Source organism: Scardinius erythrophthalmus (assembly GCF_964197995.2).
Source record: "Scardinius erythrophthalmus genome assembly, chromosome: 6".
Taxonomy (NCBI): domain Eukaryota; kingdom Metazoa; phylum Chordata; class Actinopteri; order Cypriniformes; family Leuciscidae; genus Scardinius; species Scardinius erythrophthalmus.
This window is the reverse complement of record NC_138226.1, coordinates 11,088,656-11,100,883: the sequence shown is the minus strand read 5'-3', so window position 1 is coordinate 11,100,883 and position 12,228 is coordinate 11,088,656. Positions and strand designations below refer to the sequence as shown.

Genomic DNA, 12,228 nt, shown 5'->3' with positions numbered 1-12,228 from the left:
GTGTAGAGGAGACCGTGTAGACGGTGTTTCCCTCACTCTTCTCCCTGCTTCCATAATGGCTGTTCGTTTTGCATTGAGCTCTGCAGAAAGAAGGATTGGATTTGGTTTTCTGAGGCCCACAACAACGACCACGGACATCAGGAGAGGGGCAGTGGGTAATGCTGCAGCTTCTGTCACTGTCCAGGACAGCCACGGGAAGCTCAAGACTGTGGCTGACCTCCCAGAAATCAACATATTTAGGATGTTGTACAGACTGATCTTTAAAGGGTACCTGAATCGCGTGCATGAGATGCAGGTAAAGAAAGAAAACACAGCCGTAGTTTATTTATCATGTGACTGTAACTGCAGGACTGTTTAAAATGATTTCTGCCTCCCCTTATGTGCTCAGACTCTCACTGTTTTGCATTCAAAGACATTGAATAGAAAGCTAACAACTGTCTTATTACATTTTTCTGTTTAAACATTTCTAATTAAACACTTTAAAATTCAGTGAGCTTGTTGTTTATTTGTTGCTCTGATCCAGTTTGGAGGTGCAATGCAATTTAGCTCAAAATTAACCATATTTATTCTTAACTTGCACATCTTATTTGTTCTTCACCTCTTGTTTTTCCATCTCTCCAGTTACATGATAAAGAGCTTTATGGTCCCTTGTACAAAGTGAATGTTGGAAACCTCCAATCCATTGCAATAAACAGTGTGGACTTACTGGAGGAACTCCTTAGAAAAGATGAGAAGTTTCCTTGCAGAGGACACATGACTTCGTGGACAGAATACCGTGACCTGAGAGGCCTCGGCTACGGCCCTTTCTCAGAGTAAAAACATTTGGCATAATGGTTGTTTATCTGTAACATTTGTTTTGCAACTTATACATTATGTAAGACTAGTCATGTCAGGAGATTTTATGAGGTCAAAGTGCATTTGGCTAATGTAGCTGTGTGATGTTATGTAAACTTATCAGGTTATGATGTTTTTTGTTGCTGTTCTGAAAAGAGAATATGTTCTTCAACAGAGAAGGAGAGAAATGGTACAAACTGCGGACAGTGCTGAACAAACGCATGCTGCATCCAAAGGACTCGGTTCAGTATGGAGATGTGGTCAATGCGGTGGTCACAGACTTCATCAAACGGATTTACTATCTGCGGGAAATGAGCCCCACTGGTGATCTTGTCTCTAACATGTCCAGTGAGCTTTACCGGTTTTCCCTTGAAGGTATTTCCCCTCCATAAGCACTTGAAATTAGATAAAATCGGTAACACTTTACAGTAAGGTCTCATCATGTAAACATTTAGGTAATACATAAGTTAACATGAACTATATGAGCAATGTCTTTTTACAGCACATACTAACCTTTGTTAATGTTAACAAAAATACATTTGTTCATATCTAGTCACAGTGTTATATACAACTTTTGATTTTAATAATACATTTTGAAATTAACTAAGATTAATAAATGCTGTAAAATTGTTGCTTTTTGTTAGTTCATGTTAACTAATGTAATAAACTAATGTTAACAAATGGAACCTTAATTTAAAATCAGACAATAGAAGACACAACTGGCTTGTCACAATTAAGGGTAATCGGGAACCAACCTGACACTCGTGCAAGACCTAATTATGCAACATTAAACATCAAAGGGTGAAATTAAATAATTATTTAAAAAAAAATGCAGCATAATTGCTTGAAAAATACAACGTTTGTAGATATTACTCTCCACTAAATATTTTTTTGTGTGCAAATATAGTAAAATGCTAAATAACCTGTAATGTTTATTTGTCAAATTAAACAATTTAAGTTGCACTATAATTTGGGTCCAACGAGATTTTTAAAGTCTTAATAAAATATAGATTTCAAAATAGTTTAATGTATTAAGATATTTCTTCACTATCAAGTTATTTATTTTATTGAGAAAGTTAATTAAGTGACATCCTTCTGCTATAAGATCCCTGATATAACGATCTGCTTTGAGTGCTGCACAGTCAGCAGATGTTTCACAACAGTTTTAAAGTCATCCATTTTACAAATCAAATTATAGTCCTTATATTATCATTGCAATTAATGTGCTATCAATTTATCATGCATGCCAATTAATAGCATAATGTTTTCCATTTGCCCACAATAATTGTGAATATTCTGCCTGTTGCTTTTCTCATACAGGAATCTCATCCATTCTGTTTGAGACGCGCATTGGTTGCCTGGAGAAAGAGATTCCTGCAGAGACACAGGATTTCATTAATTCTATTGCACAAATGTTCACCTACAGCATGCCTGTGGTGATGCTGCCCAACTGGACTCGCAATTATTTGCCCTTTTGGCAGTGGTACATCAATAGCTGGGATGGAATATTCAAATTCTGTAAGCTTGTTAGTTCACACATCTTCTTCAGATAAACAAGAGATACAGACATGTTGTGCAGAGAGATGATGTATTATACTTGGATTATGCACAGCCGGAAAGATGATTGACATGAAGATGGAGGCCATTCAGAGGCGCGTGGATGCAAATCAGGAGGTTGCTGGGGAGTATCTCACCTATCTGCTGTCCAATGTTAAAATGAGCAGTAAAGATGTTTATGGAAGCATTTCTGAGCTTCTGTTGGCTGGAGTGGACACAGTAAGAAAAAAATACTCTATCTTTGACTATTCAAACAAAATATATAAGAGTTTTAAAATGATAGAACATAAGGCTTTGTTTATGTTCATGGTCTAGACCTCCAACACCATGTTGTGGGCACTGTATCTCCTCTCAAGAGATCCAGAAGCTCAAGAGGCTCTGTATCAGGATGTAACCAGAGTCTTAAAGGGCGACAGAGTCCCAACAGCACAGGAAGTGAACAGCATGCCTTACCTCAAAGCTGTCATCAAGGAAACACTGAGGTGGAGGATTATGTTGTGTAACATGGTATATCTTTGAGAAGCAAAATACAGCAAATTCTGCATATATAATTGCGTATTATAATCTCTTTGCACGTGTAATCTCCTGTGCAGAATGTATCCTGTGGTGCCCATAAATTCTCGTCTTATTGCAGAAAAAGATATTGTCATTGGTGGACACTTTTTCCCAAAAAAGGTATATTGTCCTAATGTTGTTAAGAAGAAAAGAAGTATTATCAGTTTAAAAACTGGCATCACTAAATCAATGTTTTTTTGTGTGTGTTTTTTTAACAGACAACATTCTCTCTGTTCCACTATGCAATCAGCCGTGATGAGAAAGTCTTCCCAGAACCACTGAAGTTCAAACCTGACCGCTGGCTCCGAGATGGCAGAACAAGACCCAACCCATTTGGGTCAATCCCATTTGGCTTTGGAGTCAGAGGCTGTGTTGGCCGTCGCATTGCTGAATTGGAGATGCATCTGGTTTTAGCAAGGGTAAGAGAAACAGAGAGATTTATTTTTTATTTTGTGCCAGACAGTTATGTTACATGTTATATATTGTGCTTTTTGATCGAATCTTTTCATTCCAGCTAATCAAGTTGTTTGAAATCAGACCGGACCCAACTGTAGGTGAGGTTCAGTCACACAGTCGTGGAGTGCTTGTGCCAGACAGAAAGGTTAACTTCCACTTTGTGGAGAGACCGAAGATACATTCTGAAGCATAGCTAAAGAAGACCACTGTTTCAGCAAGACATAAGCTGCATGTGTACATATGAAAATTATCAGCTGAAGTGAATCATGGTAAAGGGTTTGTTCACCCAAAAATAGGCTGCTAGGTAACTGATATCTGCCATCCCAGAAAGGTTAGTAAAGACATTGTTAAAATAGTCCAAGTGACAACAGGCTCAACCTTAAGTTTATCAAACGACGAGAATACTTAAAACTAACAAAAATAATGACTTTATTCAACTATTCATTTTCTTCTGTTTGGGCCTCTGAGTGAGTTCACATAGTGTAACCATAGACAGTAAAAGAAATGGACACAGCAACCCCATTGGATTCAATGGAGAAAAGTGAAGTCAATTTAGAAGCACTCACTACCTGATGGCTGACCGTACTACGCAGACTCAAACTGAGCTTGACGACTTAGATGTGATGTGAACAACCTGTCTGTCTTCTAGTAGCTGTGCCAAGAGAAATCTGAATCATTCCCTTCCGAAACTTGCAGAGACGGAGAGTGTGAGTAGGAGCTGTCCATGAGCTAGGAGCAGGAGAAACTTTTGCTAAGTATTTTGATGAATTATTTTGTCATTTTGCCTCCACGTCCCCCCGATTGCCCGCGAGCTTCTCCTCCTGTCTATACGGTAATCTCTCTACTGTGCGACAGAGAGTCGCGTGGTTACGACGGAATCGTTAGCCTATTTTTACAAAAACTGCTTCTACGGGGCCATAACGTAAGAAAAAAGGTAATGGAGCCTTTTATACATTTTCACGTTTTTTTAGAAATAAATAATGGACAAATGGAGTCTTTAAACGGCTCCGATGTAAAGTTATTCGCTGTCGAAGTGACGCCAAAATGAATGGGAGTCAATGGAATGCTAACAGCAGGTGATGGTCCGCTATTCAATGGCGGCGGCCGGGGAAGCTTCAGTGTTTTCTGAAACATTGGCCCCCTGAGTGTAACAGCGCAGCGCTTCTGGGTTGTACGTCAGAACGTAGGCTCACTATTGGCCGACGCTGGTGTGTGATGCTGGCCAATAGTGAGCCTACTTGCGCACAAAAAGTATTCTCGTCGCTTGAGCCACTGTAGTCTCTTGGACTATTTTTTTAACGATATCTTTACTAACTTTTCTGGGCTGGCAGATATCAATTACCTTGCAGCCTATGAAGTAGTGAGCCAGCTCTCAGATTTAATCAAAAATATCTTAATTTGTGTTCCGAAGATGAACGAAAGTCTTATGGGGTTGGAACAACACGAGGGTGAGTAATTACTGACAGAATTTTCCTTTTTGGGTGAACTAACCCTTTCAGTGTGAACTTCTTTATCTTCATTTGAATATGATTCCGTTGTGCTTAGGAATGTGCAATATGGACCCTGTATCACACTGTGAAAAATATATATTTTATAGCTCTTGCCATTAAATTGTTGTTGTGCGTTGTATTTCATTATGCTGATATGTATTTTTGTGAACTTGAATTAATAAATAAATTAAACTTTTTAATGATTCCAAAATATCTGTGTTTTATTATTGCTCAGTATTAGTGGAAGGGGATCTATGAATATGTATACTATATATCATTGCAATATATATTGGAACGCAGCTGAGGGGAAATAAAAATAACAGCAACTGATATTATGTTTTATATATATATATATATATATATATATACTGAGGTTAGGGTTAGATACCAAGATACCAAAGTCTCCGGCACGGACACCTCCATCTCTGGAAAGGACAGCACTGTTCTCCGGCACGGATACCACCGTTTCTGGCACGGACAAGTACACGGACACCGCCATCTCCGGCACGCACACCACCGTCTCCGGCCTGGACACCACCGTCTCCGGAAAGGACACCACCGTCTCCGGCCTGGACACCACCGTCTCCGGAAAGGACACCACCGTCTCCGGAAAGGACACCACCGTCTCCGGCATGGACACCAACATCTCCAGAACGGACAACAACGTATCCGGAAAGGACACCACTGTCTCCAGAACGGACAACAACGTATCCGGAAAGGACACCACCATCACCGGAACGGACACCAAAGTCTCCAACACAGACACCGGCACGGACACCACCGTCTCCGGCATGGACACCAATTACTCTGGCACGGACACCATATTCAAGACTTTCAATGCAGGGACAGAAATCACTCAGATTTCATTCAAATATCTTCATTTGTTTTCCGAAGATTTTGAACGAAAGTCTTGGAATTACATGGAATAGTAAGTTATACAACAACAGATGACATGGGGCCTGTACCATGAAGGTAGTTGAACAAACTCGGGGTTACAGGATAAGTTTTGAGTTGACAAAACCAAACCGATGCAATCAGGCTTTATTGGTACCATGATGCAGCTCATCAACTTTCTCTGTCAACTCAGGCTTTGATCCTCAAGCTATGATTACTCCACGCGCGCGTGCACATAAAAGAGTGACGTCGACACTGAACAACCAATCGCGGGTCGCGACTTTTTCCGCGGAGGAGTAAGAGATAATCATTCATAATTACGATGAATTTAAATATGTATTTCAAGCTCGAAACAATACGGTTTCTGCGGTCAAAGCAAGAGAAGACTGTTGGAGAAAGATTGCTTATTGTTAATGTGTAAGTTAAACAAATACGTTCTATATTTATGTAAAATTATGTATGTATGTATGTGTAGCCTATACGTGTAATATAGCCTATAGCCTATTTTTATAATATATAAAAATGTGCATGTACCAGTACTGAGAAAAATTAATATTCATTGATTTTTAGATGCAACCCCAACTCCAACTGTTCTTGGCCGCAGATAAAAACAAAATATAAAAATATAATTCAAAGTGGTGAGTATTTACCACAACCTTTTATTACTTTTGTGAACATTTTATCACAAACACTTGTTTGCAGAGAACAGAAATAAAGAATTAAATTCAGAAAACCAGAATACACTGGCAGAGTAGTTGGCTCTGAGTAGGCAATAAGGGACGGCCGATTATGGATGGGATTACAGGTGATGTACAATCTGACCCTGGTGCTGGCTCCTCTAAGCAAGTAACACTGGGTACGTGTGCAATACATTACTACTTTTTTTAAGTTGTAAATATGGCTGACTGTATGTTCTGCAGTAGAGGGAAATACAGTGTCCCTGTTGAAGCCAGCACACATACACACAGTCTCCAACACAGAGGTCAGTATGCAGCAGACAGAATTACCAAACATAACCTGCTTTTCAACAGTTATGCTTTACATTGGCCTATTTTTATTTATTAGGGTGGAGGAAATGATGAAGACACTGTGTCTGTGTGTTCTCAGACAGTTGCTGATGTGAATGCACTTGGCTTTTTATTGTGGCAAACATTTGAATGTGTGGCATAAAAAAGGGAATGGCCCTTACACATCTCTTTTACTGTAGGATTTTTCACAACCTGCCCCAGAAACTGAGGCCTCTACCTCAATGGGCTTCAGAAGAAATGTGTAAGGATTTAAAATCCTTGACATAAATTACAGTCAGTCCTGTGTTTGTAGGAAGTCAAGGAACTTTTTGTGATTTTGATGAGCCTCCAGAAAACTTGTAATGATCATGTTTGTGGTGGAATTATGTTTCAGGTGGAAAAAGACTCAGTCAGGGCCCTGTACAAAACGAGTCTTGAACTAGACTGCACACTAAAGGAGTCTTGAACTAGACTGTCCACTAAAGGAGTCTTAAACTAGACTGTCCACTAAAGGAGTCTCGAACTAGACTGCACACTAAAGGAGTCTCGAACTAGACTGCACACTAAAGGAGTCTTGAACTAGACTGCACACTAAAGGAGTCTTGAACTAGACTGCACACTAAAGGAGTCTCGAACTAGACTGTCCACTAAAGGAGTCTTGAACTACTAGACTGTCCACTAAAGGAGTCTTGAACTAGACTGTTCACTAAAGGAGTCTTGAACTAGACTGCACACTAAAGGAGATTTGAACTAGACTGCACACTAAAGGAGTCTTGAACTAGACTGCACACTAAAGGAGTCTCGAACTAGACTGTCCACTAAAGGAGTCTCGAACTAGACTGTCCACTAAAGGAGTCTTGAACTACTAGACTGTCCACTAAAGGAGTCTTGAACTAGACTGCACACTAAAGGAGATTTGAACTAGACTGCACACTAAAGGGGACTTGAACTAGACTGCACACTAAAGGTGTCTTGAACTAGACTGTCCACTAAATGAGTCTTGAACTACTAGACTGTCCACTAAAGGAGTCTTGAGCTAGACTGCACACTAAAGGAGACTTGAACTAGACTGCACACTAAAGGGGACTTGAACTAGACTGCACACTAAAGTAGTCTTGAACTAGAATGTCCACTAAAGGAGTCTTGAGCTAGACTGCACACTAAAGGAGACTTGAACTAGACTGCACACTAAAGGGGACTTGAACTAGACTGCACACTGTAAGGCCCGTGAAATTGGCCCAATGGAGGTTTTCCAATAACACAGGGAAGGAATCACGTGTTCTGTCCTCACTCATGCAAAGTATTTGGTTGGTTAAATTTACAATACATTTAGTCATGTATTCTCTCGTAATTTCATCTGACTCCATAAATGAAAGGTTTTGATAATATCTGTGCCTCACTAATAGTGAGCGAATGACTATTCCTTTTAACCATTAAATGAACAATGTCAAAATCAGTTAGAATAATCACATGTAACAATTTAATATTTCAGATATTAGAGATCAATTCCACAATCAATTCGAATATCTAAAACATGGTTATACATTGGTTACACCAAATAATCTTACCCAGCTTGTACCTGAGATAGGGAGAGAGAAAGAGAAAGAAAGAAAGAAAGAGAGAGAGAGAGAGAGAGAGAGAGAGAGAGAGAGAGAGAGAGAGAGAGCTACCACCTATTCCGTTTCGTGACCAGCCCAGAAGAAGAGACCCCAGAGCCAGAGCTCACCTTCCTTTATTCCCTTGACCAGGTGACATGGGGGATGGGGAAGACCACCCTCAAAATGGCTTCTTATTCAGCAAAAGGGGGGTGACATTATCTGGACCAGTTTTCTCTAAACTTCTATAAACCTTATTTCCCTTTATTTTATCTATCTGGATATGAGATATCTGTACCACTCACTTTGAGACCTTTCAAATGACACTAAAAACATAAGTTATTGATCAACATTCGCATCAAACCATGTTCTTGAGTGTGTTCTTTGTTGTTTCTGAGGGGAAGTGAACCTCACTCCCTGTACGGGGGAGGTCGAATGTTAATTAGCTTGCAGGGCCCTTTGTCTCAGACCCCAACCAGTATTTTCAGTCTTACAGATTTCCCTCCTTGATCCCGTGGGTCACATTCCGATGAACACTTACGGGGTCACAGTAAGACGTTTGTTATTATCTTTGAAGATGTAGCCCAAAAATTGTCTTTGCAATGTTGGCATCTGTAGAAGCTCAGTGGGCTGTGTTCACCAGCAGAACACCTGTTCTCACCAGTGTTTCGCTTTAGTCCAGCAGGTGGACGAATGAGTTCAGGTTCTCTTCCTGTAATCCTGTGACATGAGCAAAGTTCATAGAGTCAACCTGGACCTTTTGTGACTTGTTCAGTTGACGTGTCATTCCTTCATGGAGAAACTTCCGCTTCCCTGGCACCTTCTTCACGATGATGATCTGACCCTTCTTGACCCACCCTGTCACCTCCAGCGGTACGGTGGTCTGGGCAGACCTCAGTGGATGAAGGGGTTCTCCTTTGACACCTGAAAAGCATCTTAAATGTCCGCTTCACGATTGAGCACATATATGAACTTACAGTCGTAAGGAAATGCACAGGAACGCATAATGCAATGAAGCAAAATCATGTCATGTACAATGTAAAATACCATGTTCATGTCAGCAAATGTGAGTGGTACATTTGGTCTCATTAATTACCTGATTTTTAATTACCATGCCAATAATACTCCTATAGAGGGTCAAGGAAGGACAAAGGAAGATCTTACAAGCTCTTACCCAGTTCTTAGAAACATTTAGATAAATAACATTCTAACAAAACAACCAGTGCTGGGTTAATGAGATAAATGTCATTCTAACAAAACAACCAGTGCTGGGTTAATGAGTGTCAGCTAAATTTTGGTGTAACCAAACACAAAGATTCAATTGAATTGATGTCCAAAAACATTGTTGCAAGTAAATTGGACAATATACAAATATGCAGAAATCAAAATAAGTTTCAGAAAATTAAAATCAAAACAAGTTTCAGAAATGTTTTTCTGAATTACTCAAAGGAATAAGCAGAAATCAAAATAAGTTTCAGAAATTAAAATCAAAACAAGTTTCAGAAATGTTTTTCTGAATTACTCAAAGGAATAAGCAGAAATCAAAATAAGTTTCAGAAATTAAAATCAAAATAAGTTTCAGAAATGTTTTTCTGAATTACTCAAAGGAAAAATATGCAGAAATCAAAATAGGTTTCAGAAATGCAGCAAGAGGTTGGTGTAAACCAATCAATGGTTTTGTGTGTTTGTGTGTGAATATTTTTTTAGAATGTCAGAGTGTGTTTTTGTCTGTGAGAGTGTTTTTGTGTGTGTGTGTTGGTGTGTGTGTGTGTGTGTCTGTGAGAGAGTGTGTTTGAGAGTGTGTGTATTGATCTGGCTAAGTCACAGATGATGACAGAGTTGAATTGTAAATTTTTGTACTTGATTGAATTGGTATTTATCCATTTTAATTATGTTTCTGTTATTAGTGGTAAGTTGAGAAATCAGGGGCCCTCTGATCTTCCAACTCCCACCAACAATCATAGAGTTTGAAATTTAATGGCAGGTCTGCCTTAGAATTTGTCTTGATTTGTGACTGTAGCCATTCAGTTGTTCATGTGTGTTACAATAGTTGGCAGTTTGTTGTGAATAGCGTACGCTATTTTCTGTGTCTCTGTTAGACCATGATCATGAGATCAGCTCCACCCTGTGTGTGTGAAGCTATCTGGATCTGTTAGTGTGAAGATGACACATCTTCGTCTGATGTGCAGTGTTCAGCCTGGATAGACTCTATCTATCCCAGGTGATGATGCTGTGAGGGTATAGTGATGGAGGTGTGTGTTCAGTTTTTATGTCTAGGAGATGGGTGTAATGTAATCTATAACAATTGTGTTGCAAATTTCGATCCAGTTCTAAACTGGGAGGCCATATTTATGCAGTAATGTGATAGTGTGACGTGTGGAAAGGCCTTTTATAATGTCTTTTCACCCATCTCCCGAGTCTCAGGTTATGTTCTAACAATTCGGCTGTCCTGGCCTTGATCCAGGTGGGGTCCGCCCCATCCTGGCGTCCGTCCTTCGAGGAATTTGCAGAAGTAAACCTGAGACATAAAACAGAGGAGAGCGAACCACAAACAGATAATTCTAATATTTCAAAACATTAAATTCAGACGTGTAGAATTCTTTTACTTGTTAGCAATTTTAATTCCAGATGTCACATGAAACTGGTTTCATTGACCAAGTCTGAATTGTTGCTGTTGTTTCAGTGTGTTGTGACACCTGAAGCTGCTTTCTCAGTTCAGCCTTCAGTCCGCTGCATGTGCAATGCTCATTGCTCATCTCATTACAGCCAGATCTGTTATGGTGTCATTCACACATTTTAGTTAGTGCAGATATTTTTTGACCTGCAAAAAACTGTGGTACTTCTGTCTGCTGTTTAGCATTTTACACCCTCCTGGTAAATTTACTTCTCTGATTAGATTACATTTTAGTTGTTGCACACCTGTGCCACAATTCTAACCGTGTTTTAAATGCATACCCCTCCCCTTTTTTGGCACTGGGTAGCACACAAATGAAATTCTGTTTCAGAAATTGATGATTTCGAATTGACGAAAGTGACGAAAGTCACACTTCTCCAATTATTGTCCTGCTCGGCGAGTGTAATATAATGTTTATTATAATTCAAGTTATAATATAATTATAAGATCTACATTTGCCGTTTCTCTTTTTTCTTTTCTAGGTTTCAAATACCTTTTCTTCTCATTTAGTCTTTTTAAATGGCCATTTCAACGTTTGATTCTTCTATTTACTCTTTTTTAATTTGTATTTTCCGTTTATAGATAAGGAAACTATATCGCTTTGCAGTCCTTCTCCTAAGGATGCACGACACAAGTGGTCAGTCCCGAAGATCAGAAGCTGAGGCAGTTAGCTAAATAGCTAAGATTTTGCCGTAATTCCCACGTGCAACAATCAAAGATATATTCAATAGCCCCCTTGGATGCCCTTCAGGAACTTAATTCAATCGTTTTCCAAAACTATTAAATTAGAACAGAAGTCATCGGAAGCGTCCAAGCTAGGTTGATCAACCAGCATCTCGCTGATCCTAGTCGGACTAACCCATCCTCTCATCCAAGTCGCCCGCACACTTCCTGATATCAGTTATTAGCCGTGGCTAATCTCTGACGCAATCTTGTGGTAATATACGAATCCGTTAATCTTATTTGGGAAAACAAATCTCAGAGTAATTCAGAATAAATTCAAACGTAATAATTTATGATTTTTGTCCAAAGTTCAGAGTTGCTACGTTCTCTGACGCGTCTCTGGAACTTTGAATATGAAAAGGTTTTTGTTTTCAGGATTAATGAGATGCGTTCGCTGTTTCTGATTTTCAAATTCATTGTGAATCACATTATAGCCACCAAAT

The 12,228-nt window shown here is 39.4% G+C and overlaps 1 protein-coding gene across 1 annotated transcript; it reads left to right on the top strand.

The window, feature by feature from the left end:
- LOC308691881 (sterol 26-hydroxylase, mitochondrial-like) lies at positions 1-5,099 on the top strand. The gene is made up of 9 exons (XM_081367447.1): positions 1-295; positions 622-812; positions 1,010-1,209; positions 2,155-2,352; positions 2,447-2,610; positions 2,707-2,873; positions 2,985-3,066; positions 3,165-3,365; positions 3,461-5,099. The coding sequence occupies exons 1-9, from the start codon at positions 56-58 to the stop codon at positions 3,593-3,595; spliced, it is 1,578 nt and encodes a 525-aa protein (XP_081223573.1). The 5' UTR covers positions 1-55; the 3' UTR covers positions 3,596-5,099.
- Positions 5,100-12,228: the final 7,129 nt, after the last annotated feature.